This window comes from Leguminivora glycinivorella, chromosome 17 (assembly GCF_023078275.1).
Source record: "Leguminivora glycinivorella isolate SPB_JAAS2020 chromosome 17, LegGlyc_1.1, whole genome shotgun sequence".
In the NCBI taxonomy this organism is placed as follows: Eukaryota; Metazoa; Arthropoda; class Insecta; order Lepidoptera; family Tortricidae; genus Leguminivora; species Leguminivora glycinivorella.
The window spans coordinates 21656528-21680900 of NC_062987.1; the positions used below are offsets into that span (position 1 = coordinate 21656528).

Sequence of the window (24373 nt, forward strand, 5' to 3'; positions counted from 1 at the left end):
CTGCGGTCTTGTGGTTAGAAGTTTTCAAAGTGTGACGTCCGGAGTTTGTAACAGGTATGTCCACTTTATTCTGGCATGATTATTTTAAAATATTAATACGGCAGTTTTTTTACCAATAACATTTTAATGTTGTATTGAAGTATAACTATGTATAGTAAAATTATGACAGTTGTATTATCAACAGTTTCGGAGATAATATCTAGTTAATCGGATTTTCACTACACCCTGTGTAACTTTATCCTGCCATCACTCTGCAGGGTAAAGTGACTGTTGACAGGATAAAGAAACACAAGTAAAAAAAACCGGCCAAGAGCGTGTCGGGCCACGCTCAGTGTAGGGTTCCGTAGTTTTCCGTATTTTTCTCAAAAACTACTGAACCTATCAAGTTCAAAACAATTTTCCTAGAAAGTCTTTATAAAGTTCTACTTTTGTGATTTTTTTCATATTTTTTAAACATACGGTTCAAAAGTTAGAGGGGGGGGACGCCCTTTTTTTTCTTTTAGGAGCGATTATTTCCGAAAATATAAATATTATCAAAAAACGATCTTAGCAAACCCTTATTCATTTCTAAATACCTATCTAACAATATATCACACGTTAGGGTTGGAATGAAAAAAAATTTCAGCTCCCACTTTACATGTAGGGGGGGTACCCTAATAAAACATTTTTTTCCATTTTTTATTTTTGCACTTTGTCGGCGTGATTCATATACATATTGGTACCAAATTTCAACTTTCTAGTGCTAACGGTTACTGAGATTATCCGCGGACGGACGGACGGACGGACGGACGGACGGACGGACGGACGGACGGACGGACGGACGGACGGACAGACAGACATGGCGAAACTATAAGGGTTCCTAGTTGACTACGGAACCCTAAAAAAGCTATTTTGACATGGTTTTTACTAACTTGCAATGTATGTATGTATGTATGTTTGTATGTATGTTGAGGTCAAATCTTGCAACCCAATTTGAAGCAGAAATATTCAACCGACTGAGCTGAAATTTTGTATACACGCTGCAGATGACGTTCGCATATAAGCGCCGATATGGGGCATTGGGTCCTTCGATATTGGGCAATAGTCTGCTCAGCGCCGAAGCAGTCCCGACGAGGCTAGGAACCATTTTGATAAAATGTTCCTCGGAGTACCAATTTTGGTTTGAATTTAAGGCCAAGTACTTAATTTGGGGCGTAAGAGGGACCGCCTCACCGCCAATAGGCAAGGCAACATCCCTATCGCTCTTGCATATAGGCATTACAGAACCAGATTGCATTTCGATCGGCGTATAGCGTCAACGATTATCATTTTGGCAAGTTCGGTAGCAATCACTTTCTTCGGGCAGAAGCCAACCTTTCCTTCGAAAACCACGTCATCGGTCGTGGCAAGTAACACCGCAAGCCCAAACAAATTAATGCGCCTAACTGTGAGCTCAGTTGCCACTGTGGCTCTCCTTATTATCCTGGTACTTTCTTCCCCTCACGGCTACTATTGTGTCATCGGCATAACAAATGGTGATCATGCGGAGAAGTTGGACTACTATGATAGCCAAGTCAAAGCCAATGCTCCAGAGCAGGCGCCCAGTACCGACCCCTGTGGAAAACTGTGGGTAGGTTATGATTATTATTATGAATATGCATGTGGGTAAGAAGAAGAATAAAGAAGTCAGTCTTGATTTGAGCACGTAGTCTCATTGACCTGTCCCTATACGTTTATATGGCGCAGCCGGTAGGAACACCACACTCCATTCGTCTTTCTAGGCATCTTCCTCCTGATTCATTGAGCAGTATTCTATCTGCAAGGTAATTCCCTATGGTGAATGATGATCTTCAAATAGAAAGGCGCGTCGTGGAAGCAAATGCGCCTATTTTATTACCACATAAGGAAGAAAGCCGAAGTAATTGGCAATGTCAAGAGATACTGCGATAGCTCCCTGCCTTTTCTCTGCTACCAGACCGCTGTATTTATGCAGCGCATCAATTGCGTCTATCGCTCCTCCCAGAACCCGATCTCTGATGTTTGGGCACGTGTCTTTCAAAATGCGTGCACAGCAGTAGATGAGACTTACGATGATGCGCTCAACATCGTGCCAATATCATCTAGGAGGGCAATGGGACGGTATCAGAAGGGACAGTCAGCTGGACTACCCTTTTTTCGAAAGGCACAGTCTCCCCACCTTCCAACGAGAATTTATACCCTCTCGGAGGCAGTCGTCAATGTGGCCACGTAATCTACTTCCAAGATGTTTAAAGAGCCAAGGCACACCGTCCGGCCCTAGAGTGGCCCTCATTTTAAATACTGACCTCATTATCTCGACATCTTTTATCAAGGAGACGAACCAACTCTTCCACTGGGGCAGCCATTGCAGGCATTACATGCACAAGTACAACTCACATTGTGAATCATGATATGTGCTTTGTTGTTTTACAAGACTGTGATTGTAGGTACTTATTTATTTATTCTTTATTGCACATAAAAAAGTACAAAATGGTGTACATAATGCCTTAAGGCATTCTCTACCAGTCAAACACTGCAGGCATCGTGACTGAAAATAATAATCAGATATCACTGTACTTCAACTGTTTTGAATAATGGATATAGTTTAAAAAAATACTTTTTTTTGCTTTTGTTTCTACTTAAAGAAAAAAAAAATGAATCCTAACGAAATCATAATAGTCGATATACGTTGAATTATTAGTGGTAAACTTGTTTTTTTATTCAAACTCTCTTTATCCTGCCACGTTTTCCCTGCTACCCTGTCTATTCACTTTCTCCTGTATGTCTAAAATTTCAACTCGCTATAAGTTCTACGTTTTTACGACTATTTCGTTCCCTCCTGCAAATTCCGTATCATTGATGCACTCAAAAACATATTTAAATTCAAAATGGTACAAAAAACCATTTTCATTTTTTTTCATTCACTTTACCCTGACGGTGCCACTTTTTTGAGAACGAACCCGATATGTTTAAAAAATATGAAAAAAATCACAAAAGTAGAACTTTATAAAGACTTTCTAGGAATATTGTTTTGAACTTGATAGGTTCAGTAGTTTTTGAGAAAAATACAGAAAACTACGGAACTCTACACTGAGCGTGGCCCGACACGCTCTTGGCCGGTTTTTTTTAGTACAGATGGCCCTCCGAAATTTTGACTTGACAAGAAATGAACCACTTCTAGAACTAGTGCGTAAAAAAAGCACCATCTGTACTGACTGAGGAACTTTTGAAATCAACAAAATCTAAATCGAATGAAGAAAATTATGATTTTTTTTTCAATTCGTTTCTATAATCTGCATCTTGAGGTACCTATTTAAATAAGTGTACTAGTAATAAAAATCTACCCGAATAATTATTTTATATCCTTCTTTTTTTAAATTTCTTGAAGTTCTTCAGGAAAACCTCAGCAGAATCATTAAACTGCAGACGGAAGCTGACAACTTCTTCAAAACAGGAGTAATTGGGTATGCGCGGTCACGGTCTTACGACAATTCGGCCCTCATTGTAGACACAGATCGACACCCGCCAGGTGTAGCATATTCACGCATTTCGCATGACTTCACCGAGTCACTAACAACATTTTAGCATTGTTATGAAACATTTGTAAGACGTGTATTTAAGTCACACGCGTGTTATATTTCAGACTAGCTTTTGCCCGCGGCTGCGCTCGCGTTAGAAAGAGACAAAAAGTAGCCTATGTCACTTTCCATCCTTTTAAGTATCTCCACTTAAAAAATCACGACAATTCGTCGCTCCGTTTTGCCGTGAAAGACGGACAAACAAACAGACACACACACTTTCCCATTTATAATATTAGTATGGATAACCTATTGGGCTGAGCTAGTTTAGTGTGATAATAGCCTATTGCGCTAGGCCCACTGGTCTCGTTTCTCAACTTTACTACTACAGTAGACAATTTACCAGAAAAAAAAACAGAAAATATGAAATAAATGAAGAGTGGAAATGTTTTAAGCACGCGAATGCTATAAGGTCCTTAGGATCTAGCCGAGATGCTTTACACGCGGCGTACTTACACCGACAATCACCAAACTAAAAGATAGACCGATGCTGCAAAATGTCACGTGAAGTATTTCATATTTTAAGTACTACTTAAATGGTCCTTGGTACTACCTATGTACTTATTACCTGCCGTTTCCACCGTTATTGACCACCATTCCCTATTTATCTCTCTCAGTTGCTCATTATTCGCATTCTCTGCGTTTTGTGTAATATGTTTAGTGCAATAAAGTGTTACTACTACTACTACTACCAATTTTTGGTTAGCCTAGTAGGTACTCGATAAGCCGCAGGAATAAGCACGATCTACCTGAGGTAGTCTACACAATAGACTCACAAGGGCTCCCACTTCCAGCATAAATTAATGCCCGCGCCCGATATTCAATTTTAAGAGCACGGGTTCGATTCCGGCCCCATCAAATTTTATATCTCGATGAAGCGGACATTCGACCCACGTTTGCATACGCGTGGAAACAAATATTTATGTTCGATGGGTTTTTGACTGTTTATTTTTATATTTCCTGGAAAATACGATGTGACCTTTAAAACAAGACTGTTATATTATAGGGTGGGTAATTTTTACTTTTTTTTTATTTTCTTAGGGGGCACAGTCACAAAAAGGTGCCATTTTGTAATTAATTAGTGTACAATTTTTTTTTTTTCTTCTGGATTTCAGTTGAAGTTTTTGTATTTTGTATGGAATAGGGTGTAAACAAGGTTAATATTAATAGCAAAATTTTAAATTAAAAGACAATACATACATATACTCCGCACACCACACAAAATGTACAAAAAAATATATGAAAACTACAAAGTGGATCTGGAGGCAGAAGATTAATTCCAATTGCAAAATAATTTGAAATATTGATTATTTGCATCAGTTTGCAAGTTTTTGTAACTGTGTCCAATGAAAATAGAATACTTTTTTTTTCTCCATACAGGAGTGACCCACCCTGTATATGTTACTTATAATCGTTGTGGTATGTTGGCAATACTAAGCTGTTTTCTCCATGGTGTTGTATATATTTTCCTGGTGTTGGTGTGGCGAAAAAGTTTCACTCAGTAGCAAAATTTGTCTACACTTCGGGCTTTGAAACTATCACAATGCTCAAGATTCCACTTTTTGATTTTATTTTAATCAAAAATAACTATTTTGTTGGACTATATAAATGTAAAAGCAATTTTTGAGTCCTCAACATAATGTCAGTTGAAAAAAACCATAATAAATATTGATCAGGTTGAACAACACAAAATAATCAGAAATCCAGACAATACTTCATATCATCAACTCTGAAAAATATTTAAGACAAATATTCCCATAAGAAAAAAGGGAAGAATCTAAACAGGAATGTCTGTGGGAAATGTGGGCAATTCATCATATCCTCACATGCATAATAAACCTAAATAAATTGAGATAACCTCTATGTTACCAAAGTTGAGGAAAACGCTGGAAAACTCTGGTATCCATACTAATATTATAAATGGGAAAGCGTGTGTGTCTGTTTGTTTGTCCGTCTTTCACGGCAAAACGGAGCGACGAATTGACGTGATTTTTAAGTGGAGATAGTTGAATGCTACTAGAGCGCTGGTAGCCTAGCGGTAAGTACGTGCGACTTTCGTTCCGGAGGTCTAGGGTTCGAACCCCGGCTCGCACCAATGAGTTTTTCGTAATTTATGTGCGAAATGTCATTTGATATTTGCCAGTCGCTTTTCGGTGAAGGAAAACATCGTAAGGAAACCGGACTAATTCCAATAAGGTCTAGTTTACCCTTCGGGTTGGAAGGTCAGATGGCAGTCGCTTTCGTAAAAACTAGTGCCTACGCCAAATCTTGGGATTAGTTGTCAAAGCGGACCCCAGGCTCCCATGAGCCGTGACAAATGCCGGGATAAAGCAAGGAGGATGATGATAGTTGAAGGCTACTAAGGCATAGGCTACTTTTTGTCTCTCTCTAACCCCCGACGTCCTTAAAACGGGGGGTGGAAGTATGTATGGAGCATTCCACGATTTTCAAATTGAACGCGAGCGAAGCCGCGGGCAAAAGCTAGTATAGATATACCTATGTATAATCTAGTAGTATACAGAGTAGTATACAAATTATGAAGTCTTTAAATTTTTAATTTTTCATACAAAATAAATATTAGCTTCAATGTACGCCATTATTGTTGTCAGAATTCGCAATACATTATACCTCTTAGAAAAAACTTTCAAGGGTGATAAAAATCAAAATACAAGTTATTTTTAAAAGTCGCCGAACAAATGTTGATCAGTATAAGAAGAATAGCCTAGGGTTCAATTCTTCGCCTTTGTTACAGGCCCCACTCTGTATGAGGTACAGTCAACCAATTGGAACCCTAGGCCACTGTAGAACTATGTCATAGTGACGTTATAAATCAGATTTTAAGAAATCTCTTACTGCTTGTCATTTTGACATGGTTTTAGAGCGGCTTAGGGTTCCAATTGGTTGACTGTATGTCTCTATAAAGTTACCTAATTCCTTAGAACCACACAAAATTAAGTCGCCCTGCGCAAATCACACTTCAGATTCAATCTAGATAGCAATCAGCAGGCCTATGATGCTTGCAATTTCATCACTTATCAACGTGGATAAGACATCTGTCACTCTCACACTGACATACTTGCCAGAACGTGACGGATGCCTTATCCACGTAGATAAGTGATAAAATTGCAAGCATCATAAGCCGGCTAGCTCATTTACTAAGAAATAGGCCCCAGGTGATTCGCCGCCTTTGAAATTATTACCAATTTGCGGTCGGTGCCTTTTTGGGCATTCATCTTCAGCGTAGTTATAGGTCGATTCGAAGACTGATATCAGAATGATTTTTGAATCATGTGGTAAGCGTCTTCAATTTTCTTTTCAACACACTTAATCATAAAAAGGATAAAATTGAACCATGTCTGCCTAAATGAAGAAATAATACATAATATAAGCGTGGCTTATTTGTACGCCTGTCGGGGCAAAACAAGAATCGTGCTGTGGATATTTTTTTTGAACACCTATGTATATACGCTTGTTTTATGCAAATAAAATAATCATTCATTCATTCATTCATTCATTCATTCATTCATTCATTCATTCATTCATTCATTCATTCATACATTATCGCGTTATTGTCGTATTTTTAACCCCCGACGAAAAAACGACGGGGTGTTATAAGTTTGACGTGTCTGTCTGTCTGTCTGTCTGTCCGTCTGTCTGTCCGTCTGTCTGTCTGTCTGTCTGTCTGTTTGTCTGTCTGTGTGTGTGTGTCTGTCTGTGGCATCGTAGCTCCTGAATGGATGAACCGATTGCGATTTAGTTTTTTTAACCCCCGATGAAAAAACGACGGGGTGTTATAAGTTTGACGTGTCTGTCTGTCTGTCTGTCTGTCCGTCTGTCTGTCTGTCTGTCTGTCTGTCTGTTTATCTGTCTGTGTGTGTGTCTGTCTGTGGCATCGTAGCTCCTGAATGGATGAACCGATTGCGATTTAGTTTTTTTAACCCCCGACGAAAAAACGACGGGGTGTTATAAGTTTGACGTGTCTGTCTGTCTGTCTGTCCGTCTGTCTGTCCGTCTGTCTGTCTGTCTGTCTGTCTGTTTGTCTGTCTGTGTGTGTGTCTGTCTGTGGCATCGTAGCTCCTGAATGGATGAACCGATTGCGATTTAGTTTTTTTTATTTGAAAGCTGTGTTAATCGGGAGTGTTCTTAGCCATGTTTCATGAAAATCGGTCCACAAGGTCGCGGTCGGGGGTTTTTTCAAAATTTTAATTTTGTGTAAATTTTAACTTCTGATTAGCAGAAACGTCTGCAATCGATGCCGTTAGGCTTAGAATAAATTTAAAAGTGGAAAATGTCTGCCTTGGGTGAGACTTGAACTCACGGCCTCTGGTCGCTACGGGTCCCATTGACCTTAGTAGTGGAAAATTTCGCTGGCTTGGTTGAAGTCTTGGTGGCTCAGTTGGCAGAGCGCTGGAGTATCGATCCAGAGGCCGTGAGTTCAAGTCTCACCCAAGGCAGACATTTTCCACTTTTAAATTTATTCTAAGCCTAACGGCATCGATTGCAGACGTTTCTGCTAATCAGAAGTTAAAATTTAGCATGGTTAGCGCATCGTAACTGGTGAATTTCCAATATGACTTGGAACTCCGGTTGCCGTTTAAGAAGTTTAACACTCTTACGGTAGATGTCGCTACGGGTCCCATTGACCTTAGTAGTGGAAAATTTCGCTGGCTTGGTTGAAGTCTTGGTGGCTCAGTTGGCAGAGCGCTGGAGTATCGATCCAGAGGCCGTGAGTTCAAGTCTCACCCAAGGCAGACATTTTCCACTTTTAAATTTAAATTTAATTTTGTGGTTAGGTTTGTGTCATGCTGGTTCAGATGAGACTGACTGAAATAGCATGACACGTTCCTACGTTTCTGTAAAAATACGAAAGAGAAGCCTTTCGCACTACATCTGTACTACAGTACTTGTCTGTGTTCACGAATAAATGTTTATTCTATTCTATTCTATTCTATTCTATTCTATTCTATTCTATTCTATTCTATTCTATTCTATTCTATTCTATTCTATTCTATTCTATTCTATTCTATTCTATTCTATTCTATTCTATTCTATTCTATTCTATTCTATTCTATTCTATTCTATTCTATTCTATTCTATTCTATTCTATTCTATTCTATTCTATTCTATTCTATTCTATTCTATTCTATTCTATTCTATTCTATTCTATTCTATTCTATTCTATTCTATTCTATTCTATTCTATTCTATTCTATTCTATTCTATTCTATTCTATTCTATTCTATTCTATTCTATTCTATTCTATTCTATTCTATTCTATTCTACTAGTGCAATAATAAAGACATTATTCCTCTAAATCAAAAAAATGTTATGCTACATAATATGTGCTGTAAAACGATGCAGGATACATTTACGAATAGGTACCTAATTCAATAACCTAACCACAAAATTAAAATTTTGAAAAACCCCCGGCTGCGACATAGTAGACCGATTTTCATGAAACATGGCTAAGAACACTCCGGACTAACTCAGCTTTCAGACAAAAAAAACTAAATCTAAATCGGTTCATCCGTTCGGGAGCTACGATGTCACAGATAGACACACACACAGACAGACACGTCAAACTTATAAGTCTTATAACACTCCGTCGTTTTTGCATCGGGGGTTAAAGTGTATAGGTACATATTTGAAATATCATTCCGATGTCAGTCTTCATTCGAATGGGCTTGCTAGTTCATTATGAATGATGAGGCACCTCTTTCTGTGAATGAGTCACTGGTATTAAGTTTCTTTCAATCAACTGTACCTATGATTATAATTTTCGCAATTCTGTTTCGCAACTTAACCTACAATATGCAGGGAATCTCGATGTAGGGAATAAATCAAATTATTTTTTTGAATATTTTTTTAATTGTTTTTTTAAGTAGTAACACTATTATATAAACGGTGGAGGTGGTGTAACGGTTTTGCACGTCAGCTACGATAGACGGAGACCCGAGTTCGATTCCCGGCTTCGCCACCAGTGGGCTTGATTGCTTTTTCTTTAGTGTATGGTATTGGTATCTACTCGTATGTCAGTTTTCAGGGATCTCTTTAACTCGCTATATTTACTTTGTTTTTTTTAACCCCTAACGCAAAAACGATGGGGTGTTATAACTGTTATAAATTTGATGTGTCTGTCTGTCTGTCTGTGTGTGTATTTCTGTATCTGGTATCGTAGCTCGATTTTTTTTTTTGTTTGAAAGCCGATTTAGTCGGGAGATTTCTTAGCCATGTTTCATGAAAATCGGTCAACTTTGTCGGTTTTTTTCCTTTTTTGTGGTCAGGTTAGCTTACCTACTTCTTAGATAGAATAGATACTACCATATCAACTATTAATCAATTAATCAGTCAAATTCTATAACACTGAAGTTTGCAAGCGTGTTGCCGAACGGAGAATATAAGATGAAAATAGTCAAGAGACTACTTAAACTCCACTTTTTATCTCTTCCGTAATATTTTTGTCTGATTACTCCTTCTAAATAACCTGGTACTGTTATATGTGTATTTATTTATATATATTTTTCTCAAACATGCAATGAAATATTGTCTTTACGTTCCTTAAAATGGGCTGGGAAGTATCGCTTTTTGGGCGCAACAACTCGAGAGGACTGTAAAGGGATTTCATATTATTTTTTAGGCCTAGGCCTGCAAAGTAACTTTTTTTTATAAAATATTGTCCTTTAGAGCATTTTTTTTTATTTCATTGTATGTTTGAGAAAAGCACTATACATGCCTCGGCGTGAAAACAGATTCCCGGCCTCGTATCCCTATCCGGCCTCGCTCGCACGCTCGCTCGGCCGTATATACCCACTTGTCCGGAAATCCTCATTTTCCCGGCCTCTGATGTAATGTACTATTATTTATAATTATATTTATGCATTTAGTTATTTATCTTTTTATATATATGTTTATGTATGATTTTTTTTTGTCTATATTGTGCGATAAGTTTATTTCTTCGAATTCGCTGACACCTACTGACATTATGTAAATTTATCAATTTCCGCTACCTTAAGGTTGTCTGGAAGAAATCGCTCTTTAGCGATAAGACCGCCTGTTGTTTACCTTTGTTCGTGTTGCTTCCTTGTTTTGTATTGTTGTATTTTATCAAGGTGTGCAATAAAGAGAATTGTATTGTATTGTATTGTATAGTCCTACCTACTCCTAATAATGTGCAAAAACGTGGACTGATTAGGACTATTTTTATTACTATCTTAAAGCCTCAACTGGAATTACAAAACATAAAATCAGAATTACATTTGACTGCTACCTGTCAATAAATCCATACTCGATCATAATGACAACCAACTTTCCATTTAATCATGTATAACTACTTCATAAAAACCTAATGTGCGTGTGAACCTAAATTCAACACATTAAATAACCACCAATAAACCTTAGTGTGTTTAAAATTAAGTTGAATATTAGTCGACGTATGTTCCACATCAACTTTTCAATCAGTTTCCATATTTAAATAGCTACCGTTACATCAATTCATCCATAAATGTCTGAGCGATTCCAGCCGGCATGTTTCTGAATAAGTTTTGGTAGTAAAAATATTTTTTTTTATGGGATAGGAGGCAAACGAGCAGACAGGTAGTCTGATGGAAAGCGATCACCGCCGCCCATGGACACCCGAAACACCAGAGGTGTTGGAGGTGCGTTGCCAGCCTTTAAGATGGGTGTACGCTCTTTTCTTGAAGGTTTGAAGGTCGTATCGGTCCGGAAATATGTAGACTTTAGTGTATTGTAAATTTAAAAGTGGAAAAATTCTGCCTTGCTGCTCCTAGTCACAATTACAGATGCTTATTTGTGTTGTTTAGTGTTGAATTCAAATGTCAATGTCGATTTCATGTTTTAATACCTCTCAGTATGCACATTGCAGATCACAGTAAGCACGTCACATTTTAAATAGTTATTTTATATAACTACTTCCCCTACACTTCCCCTCAAATCACGCATAACTCACAACACTGCTTTATATAGGCAGTCTCAAAAACTCATCCAACCCATATTATATAAAGTCCAAGCAAGAGGTCCATATAAAGATATGTCGTTATATAAGCAGGGCAAGGCCGGCGGACCGGGAAGTAGTTCCAGAGAGTAATAACCGGGACTAGATTCTGCTGCTGCTGTTTAGATTTAATACGCATTGAATTTGCTGTATACGCTGCTTTTTTATAATAATATGGTCCGTCCTGGCAATGTGCCCAGCCCATCTCCACTTACTGTGTCAGATCCGCCACATCTCTGAGTTTTGTGACCTGCCTGATCCACTTTTTTTAAATTCGTTATGTTAAGTATAGGAAGTCCTTAGTCACTGGCAATATCTGAGGGATTTTGTGTCACCGGAATTCAGAGAGTATTCTGATTTCTTGCAGGTTTATCTGTTACATATTTCGTTTTCATTTGCCTTCGCTAGTTTACGTTTCCTTTATGGGAGATGGGTGGGAGATCAAATGGTGATCTCTTTCTAAAAACAAAAACGAAGCGCACATTTGAATGTTAGGGTAATTATGTTCCTTTGGAAGAGTCCAGAGCATAATAAGGAAAGATCACCGTCAACCCAATTCAAAATGTCGCTGCGTTGCGTCGAACAGTGTCCCCGGGTAGACAGTAATTCCGACGTTAATCGCCTTATCTTTGCCCGCTTTGTCCCAAGATTGTTTAAATATCGTCCGAGCCTTGCTTCACTGGGAAATATTAGTATTTCTTCATTGAAGGAAGGAATTCAAGAGTACTAGCAACATCAAAATAGGTGGCTCAGCCACGACATCGGTTTAAGCGCGACAGCGGTGAGCGGCGGCCATACATTGGAGCGAGACACAGCGATGGGACTTTTCATTCGCACGTATGGCTGCCGCTCACCGCTGTCGCGCTTAGACCAATAGAACCTTAGTGTATTGGTGTAATTAAGTGGACGCTCTTAGCGGAGCGTGCGGCGGGGCGGGCGACCGTCCACCTTTTTTTTTTTTTTATTATTATAAATGGGCTTACTCTTGACCACAGACTAGCCAAAGGAAAAACGTGGCCTACGATGGAGTGAGCTCGCCCAGAAGATGCCTGTTCACTCTTAATTTGAAGGTTGCCGGGTTATATGAGCTCGGAAATATAGCCGCCGGCAAGGAATTCCACTCCTTGGCAGTGCGCATAAGAAAAGAAGGAGCAAAGCGCTTCGTGCGGATTCGTGCAGCGTCAACTCAGGTTATTTGTATGAGCTTCAATTGTTTGACATGCACGCCGCACGCCCCGTTAACTCACATACAATTTATTCATAATATATAACATATTTTGGAGCGTCTTGCCTTGCACATAAAGGCCCATGGCGTCGGAAAATTTTTCGCATTTTTTGTAAGTGCGAAAAGGACGCCCAAACCTTGCTGATACCGTGTCTCCATTTTCAAGCACTTACAGTTTTTTTATGGGATAGGAAGCAAACGATCAGACAGGTCGCCTGATAGTAAGCGATCACTGCCGCCCATGGACACCCGAAATACCAGGTGTTGGAGGTGCGTTGCCGGCCTTTAAGATGGATGTACGCTCTTTTCTTGAAGGTTTCAAGGTCGTCCGGAAATACCGCAGGCGACAATTCATTCCACAGTTTAGCTGTGCGGGGCAGGAAGTTTCTGGAGAAACGCACAGTTTAGGACTGCCAGCCATCTAGATGATGAAGAATGGAAATGTTGTGTGTGCACAGTTGACGCGACTCCCTGTCCACTAAAGGAGATAGTTCGCAACCTGAACACATTGCTAGGTTTCGAGGAAAATGGGGTAAAATAGGCAATTTGGGTTCAAAATTGGTATTCCTAACCCCGTTCTTGCTCCTTGGAAGTAGACATAAAGATACTCCTTAAATTATCAGTGCAAAATAAAATCAAGACAATAATATAAATGCATTTATTTCCGCAATAACGAATCTAGGCGAAGCATCGTCCGTAAAACAAACAGCGCGATTTTAAACGGCAGCGCAACGAGACGATGTAGTTAATCTTGTTCCGTCTTTATTTCTTTTAATCCCTTCGCCCATAAACTGGTACATAAACATTTTCTTAAGAAATAATCTTCCTTAATAGCTGCACAGTCATATTGGACAGTATTTTAACTTCCTAATACGTCCTCAAATATACCATTTACACTCTTGAATTAAGAAGTTACGAAATCTTGGCAGTGACGTGACATACTTATTAGATACCGTGTGAATACTTTACTTTATATTCATCTCGATCGTATGTTCGTCAATTATACCGAGCAAAACACTTGTTTATTTATTTCTTATAAGTATCATTTTCTGCAACGTGGAAACTGAAACTGTCCAGAGTTTTAAGATAATCGTCAAATTTCTGAATACTTATACAAGTAGACCCGATTCATAAGTAGTGTTGTATTCCTCCCGGTGAGTAAGTTTGCCATAATTCAACGAGGGTGGAGAGTATTAGGATTCGGCAACGCGCATGTAACACGTGCGTCTAGAGGATACGGACACTTAGGTAGACCGTATGTTTGCTTGCCATTGACATAGTATTTAAAAAAAGTCATGATACTGGTTGTAACAGAGCCTATTGTGCTAATAGCGCATTCGATTGTCGGGTTGCGCCTCCCCTAAATTCTGCTGAAACGGCTCCTCAGTTGACCCAAATAGGGCCCTTAATTTATGATTCATAGCTCCTTGTGTTGTGCCACACGGAGGCATTTTTGCAAGTTACCCAAATTTATTGAGATGGGAGGAAACGTGGAAAATGTTTTCGTTTTACAAAGAAATGCAAAGTATAATGTTGAGTTTTTTTTTCGAGGCACGTTTAGGGAAGACAGACATTCATTTACAGTGATAGGTAGCTGAATTGCAAAGGGAACTGACGGATTAAAAAAGGAATTTTGTAATTCCGATAGGATCTTTTGGGGAAAATTTTTCATGGTAGGAAATGTAATAACTCGAGAAACAAAAAGATTTTAGAAACGCACCATGATTTCTTACGTACAGTCTTTGCTATGGCAAAATGTACCTATGTATTTGTGTTCTATAGGTAGACGTGGAACGTTGATGTCCTATTGTGCCCTGACCCATCAGAATGCTAATTCGTTTCATATACGATATGGCATCGAGCATCAGATTTGATTAAAGCAGCGCGTTTTATACAATTAATGTGCATGCACACAATCACAACACAACAAACATAATTATTTGCAACCGCCTTGAAAAAGTGAAACAAATATTTCGATTCAATTTCCTCATTGCAAGTGTTGTATATTATTACCCCCCATTTTTCAAAAACATACATATTTGACGACTGCCGTTATTTAGCAACAATTTCATGCTTCAATCCTTCAATATCTGTCACTACCTGACTACCCACGTCAGCGCCTATCCGGATTGTCCGGAGATCGGACTCCGAACTGGGTCGAGCGAGGATCAGGTAAAAACACTGACTTCGTTTGATTAAACTTTTGGTAGTCTCAAAACGCTCGAGGGAGTGGAAAGGGATAGATTTAAACTATTTGTAGCCTATTAGCTTCTATTTATTCCTTAGTTATCGAATTAGGGCCTTTTTCATCGAATTAAATGTTCGTAACTTGGTAAGGAGTATGTGCAGTCGTTACAAATATTTTAAAGCTTTCAAAGATTTCACAAATATCTCTGGACATGCTTATACGTTAATGTGAAAATGTGAGAGCGCGTGTTTCGATATTTATGTAAGTTTTAGCAGCTTCAATATATTTGATAGCGACTATATTAAAACAATCATCATCGTCCTCGCGCTGTCCCCGCATTTGCCGCGGCTCATCGGAGCCATGGGTCCGCTTTGACAACTAATGCCAAGATTTGGCGTAAGCACTAGTTTTTACGAAAGCGACTGCCCTTCTAACCCGAAGGGTAAACTAGACCTTATTGGAATTAGTCCGGTTTCCTCACGATGTTTTCATTCATCGAAAAGCGACTGGCAAATATCAAATGACTCATTGGTGCGAGCCGGGGTTCGAACCCGCGACCTCCAGAACGAAAGTCGACTATATTAAGACAATACTGAATATTAAAAAAATTGTATATACATCAGTGTTTAGTAATTCCGCAGCAACTAGCAACATAAAGCAGCGTATTTGAGCTAAACATAAAAAGATAAAATCAGCTACAGCCATGTGGCAACGCAAACGCAGATACCTAATAATTATACCTACACCTAAACTATTATGACACATTAATCATTAATTTCCATTTGTCCACAGCAAATCTACTCCCAACCAGCGTCTCAAGTAGCCAAGATATCCGACGTGCTGACAGGCCAGGGTCCTCCATTCCCAGCCGCCATTGCCAGCCATCTCTTCTCACCAATCCCTGTCTATCAGCCACGGGTAAGCCAACAATCTAAAAGCAATTAGTAGCATATATTGAATGAATGCATGATGCAGTTACGGAGTTCAGCCTTAAAATGTCAGACACCCAGTCAGAGTCCCCTCTTCCCTGCCGCTATGATAACAGTACATTAGTAAACAGTTGACTATTTGTATAGCTGTATTGCAATGCAGCGTGCACACCAGTCATCTTAGTAGCACAACATTGGATGAAAATCTCTTCTTCCTCGGTTCCTCATGGTTGAGGGTCGCGACCACATGAGGTCGTTATTTTTCGCACAAAAACTCTCAATTCCGCACGGTCTTCTGCAGTCCTTATAATAGGCACCTGTGTTAATCCCTGGCAGGCCTTCTTAATGTTGTCCACCCAGCGGGTCGGTGGATGGCCACTTCCCCGTCCTCCATCCACCATACCATCCATAATGCGTTTCTCTAGGTTTTCCGGCTCCCGTCTGGCCACGTGTCCAAAGTAGTACAGGATTCGCTGGAGGCATTACTTAAAATACTATGGTATTTTGTCCAGGTCGAAAAGAAGACGTCAATTCAAAACACGTTAGTACGAATAAAATAGACCATACAGTTATTGGATACTTCAAAACATCTAGATAAGAACATTATAGCTACTAAACGACAGTTAAACTCTAATAATTACGATGATAAAGCATCCCCAACAGTCCCAAAACAAACATATTATTCATAGTTAGCTCGTAACAGCCTAAACCCAATAGCCAAAGTCGTAATACAGACACATTGCTTCAGTTCGACCATTAAAATGACATTCGGTTGGTGAAATATTGCGATGTGTAGCATCTCTGGTTCAGAGTGGACCGAAACAAAATTATTTAGTTTGACTGTTCACATTTACAAGTCTAATTCTTAAAAAATACTGAACTCTTAAGTGGGCCTAAGCTCATATTTGGCGTGCTGCGGGGTGGGGCGTGCGCCTTGCATGTCAAACAGTTGAAGCTCATACAAGTGTCCTGAGTCGACCCTGCAGAGGATAGACGCACGCTCGCTCGCCCCGTCGAACGCTCCGTTCCGAGCGTTCACTCAGGCCTTACTAAAGTCTGCCAGCATTTAAAAAAAATAAAAAAATATAGGACATTCTTACACAGATTGACTGAGGCCCACGGTAATCTCAGAAGGCTTGTATTGTGGGTACTCGGACAACGATATATATAATATACAAATACTTATATACATAAAAAACGTCCATGACTCAGGAACAAATATCTGTGATCATCACACAAATAAATGCCCTTACCGGGATTCGAACCCAGGACCGCGGCTCAGCAGGCAGGTCACTACAGACTGAGCCAGACCGGTCGTCAACATTTGGATGTGTGGGCATTTGGATGTTTTGTCGATCAGCTCAGGATTAAAAACACATTTAAAATAAATGAAATCGACAGTAAGACTACGCCAAGGCTCTGATTGACGCAATGTGACTAATTGGCAATGGAGATCCAGGGGATAACAGATTAGAGCTGACTTATTTTCATTTAAACTAGAGTCAATACCTTTAATACAAAGACGAAAGAAAAAAATAATCACAAAACAAAGTTCATCCTCACTTTCTCGACATGTGGCAAACCAAGAGCAAACGGGCCTCATGTTCGTTTTTGCCCAGAACGTGAAAATTGTGTAATGAGCTCTCTTCTGAAGTGTTTCCCTTAATAGGAATTGGAACCCTATTTAGGGATCTCGGAATAGGTATTTAGGGTTTTTAAAGGTCGGCAGCGCATATGTGGCTCTCCTGATATTGCTATGTCCATGTGCGGTGATGACTGCTTCCCGTCAGTCGGCTCGTTTGCTATCTATACATATTATAATAACCTAACCATAAAATTAAAATTTTGAAAAAACCCCGACCGCTACATAGTCGACCGATTTTCATGAAACATGGCTAAGAACACTCCCGACTAACTCAGCTTTCAAACAAAAAAAAATCTAAATCGGTTCATCCTTTCGGGAGCTACGATTCCACAGACAGACAGACTGTACCGAACTTCCGCACCCACTCACTTATTTACTTACTTACTTGACTAAACATTCTTACAACTAACCATCCTTTAAAAATACCCCGTAGATTTGGCCTTGTGTTCGTCTAATGGTAGTAGAAGGACCCCTCGATATGAACCATAGCAACCCAAACTCTTTAATGCGAAGTAGATACGACTATTGGACTCATATGATTAATTAAAACTTAACCCACTAATTAAAACTCAGCATAATTTTGTGAAAATTACATTAATTTGGACAAATAGGCAAAAGACGTGGAGATTATGTTAACGCTAAGTAACGCCTGTGAAAAATGTGCGAGCAAAGTAACATACGAACTTGAACAGGAAAGAACCTATAGGCGCCAGACATTTTATTCATAATTTTGGTTTATAAATGGTAAATAATATAAAAAATATTTTAGTAATCATCCACTACGCCCTATTAGTAGTTTCAATTGGGCTCGAAGCTTGCGTTGTGGTTTGAAACTCCTCATCTCAACCAAACTGCTCTGTTGAGAATCCTATGCCTAACCAGAAGGGCTATCTATCTATGAACTAACCCCCCTTTTTATTTTGTTTCATTTTCCCTAGCTAAACCCCCCTTTTCCCCAATACTGCTAATAGACCATAACTTCTCGACCCTTTCACTGTTTCAACGATACACCGAGTAAGAAGCTTCCAATTGAAAACCCAAGAAAAGTAAGCTTAATCACTCCTCGGAGTTTTCGGCTTTCCATCAGTGGACGGCGCCCGCATGCCACTGGTCCCTAAACAAACCCAGCTAACACTCAATGATCGCTGTCACATGAAGAATCAGAAATTGCTACCACAATTACAAATTACACTTAGATGAATTAACCAGTAATAATTCAAAGCTTTTTCACACTTCGATAATAAATATGATATTGAAGTTTCATTATACCAAGAATAAACACACGATATTATTTATAAAATACCTTCTAACACCCAGTAATTTTGTTCACAATGATTTTAGATCTTGAATTTAATTTATTTTTAGTTATTAAATAAGATAGGTTTTTATACAGAACTTTATTTTATTTCCCTACCTATCAATGTGTGTGATTCTACCCTACTAGACTGAAAGTTCCCTACTCTAAACGATAAAAACTCTGTTCGTACTCACCATGGACCCAGAGTTTTAGGACATACGCGGTGTATACCTAAACTGACTACGCTAGAGTTCAGCAGACTAGACTGAAGAAAGCAAACCCTATAAGTCTGTGTATTTATCCCCCCCCGATGCAGGCGTCCGTGGACAGGAGGCAATCGGGTAGGATAGTTCCCTATTGTGTATATGATATATACTTATGACAATAAATATACAAGGCCTTCAAATACTGCCGCTTTGAACGAGCTTGGATTACTCCAAATGACACATATAATGTCCTCGCTCTAGGCTAACAGCTGGGCATTGAAGAACCAGGGAGGGAGAGATTTTTCATTTTTCTATGTTGGTAAAGAGAAAAATGCCAATTTAACCCTCTGTATTGGTAAAACTACGGACCTCCTTGCATCAATAGTTTAACAGCCGCTAGGTTAATCGATGCAAGGCTAAACAAACTGTCTGTCTGGGCAGCGATCTGGCTTTATAATTAAATATTCTTCACTTAATTTGAACTGATTAGGTATTATTTACTTTAACCATTAAATTTGATTATCACAATAACAATGAAACTTCTGACAAGAAGAACCGAATCGTTAGCGGCTCACTTCACTCATATAAACTCCAACTCAATAGCACAAGACAATAAACCTGCACCACCGAATCGGAATCTACCATCCAAAATCAAGCTCTGAAAAGAACATATGTTCCCCACAAAACCAAACAATAGACGGCATGAATAAAATAAACACTCACTAACTCTCAATACTTCTAGTAAAACATAACTTAAACTTAGTAGAAATCACTACCCATTAGTACCAGAGTTAAACAACTCTAAGCACTTATCCCAAATGCTGACTTTACGAGAATAAAACATAGATTTTATTCACAATAAAATCAAACACTTAGAAATTTGGGCAGAGGTTCCCCGCTATTTAAAACAATTTACACTTTAGGCCAGAGTCGACTGTCGGTCCCTGATGCTCGAAAAATAATGAATCAAAACAATGCTCCCGGAGCTATTTATAGGGCACGAATCTGGACATTTTTTCTGGACACGCACCTGTGAAATTATTTCTAGACATTTTATCTGGACACGCCGATATCCAAAATAAAAAGATCATAAGTGCTTTGTTTACACCCATACGCTCTACGAATTAAAGTCCACGTTTTCTCAGCAAAAGATGCTTCCTATCACAGGTGTTTCCACACCTGACTTAGAGAGAGACAGATATATCATTGTTTATACCTAATTAAACTACTTATTGCATTGCGCAATAGTTGAAATACTTGAAATACACCGTGTTCCATCCAACACCAAAAATATGAAAACCGCCTATTCAGAATCGAGAGTAGAATCGACTGAACCATATCTTGATGGAAGTAATATTTCCATTCAAATCAACATGATTAATCATCTTTTTACAAGCCTATTCCTCCGTACCTGCAACACAACAATGTACACATCGCACCGCCAGAGGCTGCTCACCCCTTTCAATATTTAGGGTTGTCAATACTGGCCAGTTACCTGGGCGAACTCTCCTTCCCGCTACGAGCCTGACGTTGTTTGTCATTCCAATCTTAATGTTTATCATAAGTCACTACAAACTAAACTCGCATCTAATCACAACCTTTGTCACTCTTAATATTGGCTCAAACCCGCCTACTACAATTGCGAAATCCACCGTGACAAAACCTCAAAGTGCTTTACAATGATATCTTAGCTGTCTATTGGTAATCCCTATGTCGCCGCAGTAACGCACATAAATAAATAGTTTTATAGTTTATGATGGCAATTAGCAATTATTTTACTAAGTGTAGTGTGAGGTTTTGAGTATTAGCAGATACACGTTGTATAAGGTGTTTTGTTGAACAAGCGCCATCTAGCGGAGTTGTTTTACAATCGCTCGCCCGTTCAATAACTTCGTTAACTATTCGCCACCCATGTACGTCTCTCAGTAGTTCTTAATGTTTAGTATTTGCTGAAAGATGGCGCTAATTTCAATAGACGATAATACGCTGATTATAAAGCTTAATTATTTTTGTGTAATCATTTAATTCATTCTAATTCTGACATAGTTTTATATGAATAAATAGATACAAAGTTACATTTAATCATCAATTTAAACCATTTGTTACTTGTAATGTTTCTTATTTATAGCTAGATGAAGTTGTTCAGTTACAAGACATACACGTCAAACTTATAACACCCCGTCGTTTTTGCGTCGGGGGTTAAAAAACAGAATGAAAACAACCATGCTATGATGACTTAAACTATCTAGAGCGCGTGTAAACTTTGTCTTTATGGTGGTTCTTATACTGAAATGAATGGTCATAAACGGAATGGAATTTTCACAGCCACTTCGTCTGAATAGGTTTTATTTGCAAAATTACCCGTTAAGTGTCTTCATCGTTTATTTTCAGACATTTTATTGATATAGCTATGCAAATATAAATGTGCCTGAATTGGTATCTTTTTACCGCCATCTTAAATAAATCTTGCAAATTTTTAATTGACAGCAAAACTGATAATTATTTTGGCCTTTGTAGGCCTAGCACATGATTGACACGTCTTCTTCTAACTGTATTAATGACATAAGGACGGGTAGTCTATATACAATCAAATGCTAGGCCTACTGGAAAATTATAAGGGAATATTGCAATAAGTTGGTCCGTTTTCTAATAATCTACATTTTTTTTCAGCTATCATCACCCACAACATATGAGATATCAGCCCCGATCCCATCACAACTGGCGTATTCCGAGCACAAGATCTACCAGCCCCAGCAGAATGCTATTCTACAAGAGTATAACCCAAAGTTGACCAACCCTAAGCAAGCTATCGCTCGGCTTACGGTCAACTACCAGCCGTATCCTCAACAGCTGCTGCCGCAGCCGATTGTGTATCAACCACAGCCTATTCAACAGATTCCGGTTTATCAGCAAGCTTTTAATCAACCTATTCAGTATCAGGTAATTGGTCAATCAATCACCTATTTACCAGGCCCAACAGAATGATATTCTGCAGAAGTAACGCTGGCATCTCCCAAGCAAGACATCATGTATCGCTAGGTTAACATCCAACTACAACCTATCAACCGTATCCTCAACATTTATTGCCAAGACTTATATTGACCGGGATATAGACCGTGATTACCTTTTCAAAAATCAAAAAGGTAATCACGGTCTATATCCCGGTCAATATAAGTCTAATGAAAATAACCGTGAATCATTCTAAACTCTTATTTATTGCCAAGGTCTACGTAAACTTTTCACCATTTATACTTCGTTTGTTTTAAGATTAGAATTATCTGTCAAACGGGTAAACAAAGAAGCAGTGGTCGTAGACCTTCCTTCTTCGATTTCGGCCGATACCACTGATTTCTTGGAACTTATTTACATATTATTATAAGTTATAAGTTCCAAGAAATCAGTGGTATCGGCCGAAATCGAAGAAGGAAGGTCTACGACCACTGCTTCTTTGTTTACCCGTTTGACAGATAATTCTAATCTTAAAAGAAACGAAGTATAGTTGTAAACACGGGTTGTTTCTTTTTCTCAATTTTATACATCCGTTGACAAAAATTATTTGTATTTATTTTATGACAACTCTTGAACACCCTGCCAAAAAACTTCATTATTGGAACCTGAAGTAAAAAGTCTAATTATAACTTATCAATTACAGCAAGCTCCAGCCCCTCAATACCAGAACCAAGGATACCAGCAGCCTCTAATCCAGCTAGTGCAAGCTCAACCCGGCATCACCTATGCTGACGCAAGCGAGGAGCAACATCAAAGGCCGGCTCAGAGGGAGCTGAAGACAGGACAACCTGAAGCTGTGAAGGAAGCGGAGGAAAGGGCCAAGCCACAACCGCAAATACAACAGGTAATTTATTTTCCCCTGAGTTGGTAATATTAGGTACAATAGCGATTTAAGATGATGATGTAAGTCCAAATACAGATACAGAAAAACAAAGCAAGAAACTTTCTATTAACGAATTCGAAAATTAAGATACTGTCTAAGACAGTGAATAATTGTCGCCTTCAGACAAAAATATAATTTGTTTTCATCCTTTTCCAGAACTACAACGCTCAACCCCAAGGAGCCATCAGCTACGCCAGTTTCTCAGTGGGAGCCCCTACAGCACCTTTAGCTCAACCTCAACAACTTCAATACCAACCTCAACAACAGCTACAGCAGCAAGTACAACAGCAACATTATCAGCAACAAGCTCAACAGCAACCTCAACCACAAATTCAATATCAACCTCAACCTCAACAATATCAGCAGCAGCCTCAACAGCAAATTCAATACCAGCAACCCCAACTTCAAGTAATCCAGTATCAACCTCAGCCCCAATATCAAGTCCAGCAACCAGCTCGTCAAATTAAACAAGAATCTCAGAACCTCATCCCTATTCAGACGAAACCACGTCAAATCTTCATCCGACAAGGACCTGTAGTGGTCCCATACCAAGCCCAGGTGTTCCAGGGTCAACCTCCAGCTTACCAAGCAGCTGCTCCCCACTTCCCCCCAGTTCAATACTTTGGTAAATTCGCCCACTCCATCTTCGGGCAGTACCAGTGAAGTGTAGGACAATTTCCGTAATGTTATCTTTAGCTTAAGTTCTTTTAAGTATTGGTAAGAAAATTGAGGTGCTGAAAGTATTTTTCTCTGTGATGCCATATTCTTATACAAAGTGTACTTTAATAAATGTATTATTTTCCAAAAGTGTTATTTTATTGATTTTGATACATCTTATTACATAATTATTTGTTTATTGCGAAATGGGTCATTAATTCATAAGTTCCTGATTCCAAAAACAACATGTCATAAATTACCATGTTAAAACTTAAAAGCTACCTACCTACTTTCATCTTGTAATACCTTAATACCTTGTAATATACCATCTTACAAAAGATCCAATCAGCGTAAAAAATAACTACTTACCTAATTCGACGACCGGTCTGGCGCAGTCGGTAGTGACCCTGCCTGCTGCGCCGCGGTCCCGGGTTCGAATCCCGGTAAGGGCATTTATTTGTGTGATGAGCACAGATATTTGTTCCTGAGTCATGGATGTTTTCTATGTATATAAGTATTTATATATTAAAATTAAATATATCGTTGTCTGAGTACCCACAAAACAAGCCTTCTTGAGCTTACCGTGGGCTTCAGTCAATCTGTGTAAGAATGTCCTATAATATTTATTTATTTATTATTTATTTAATTCACTAACGGCTAAATCATGACAAGCGACACTAAAGAACTTAGTGGACATTAAACAATTGCCAAGGATATTTAAAAATATTTTCAGCGGGTTACTCACGTAG

General features: G+C 38.9%; 1 protein-coding gene across 1 annotated transcript in view; it reads left to right on the forward strand.

Moving 5' to 3' along the window:
- The window catches only part of LOC125235473 (altered inheritance of mitochondria protein 3-like), an 89803-nt gene extending 66029 nt beyond the window's left edge, over positions 1 to 23774 (forward strand). The window contains exons 4-7 of the mRNA XM_048142042.1: positions 15791 to 15916; positions 21746 to 22015; positions 22728 to 22928; positions 23124 to 23774. Coding sequence (XP_047997999.1) covers positions 15791 to 15916; positions 21746 to 22015; positions 22728 to 22928; positions 23124 to 23630 — 1104 coding nt within the window. The 3' untranslated portion in view covers positions 23631 to 23774. The remainder of the gene's footprint in view (positions 1 to 15790; positions 15917 to 21745; positions 22016 to 22727; positions 22929 to 23123) is intronic.
- The last annotated feature ends 599 nt before the right edge of the window (positions 23775 to 24373 follow it).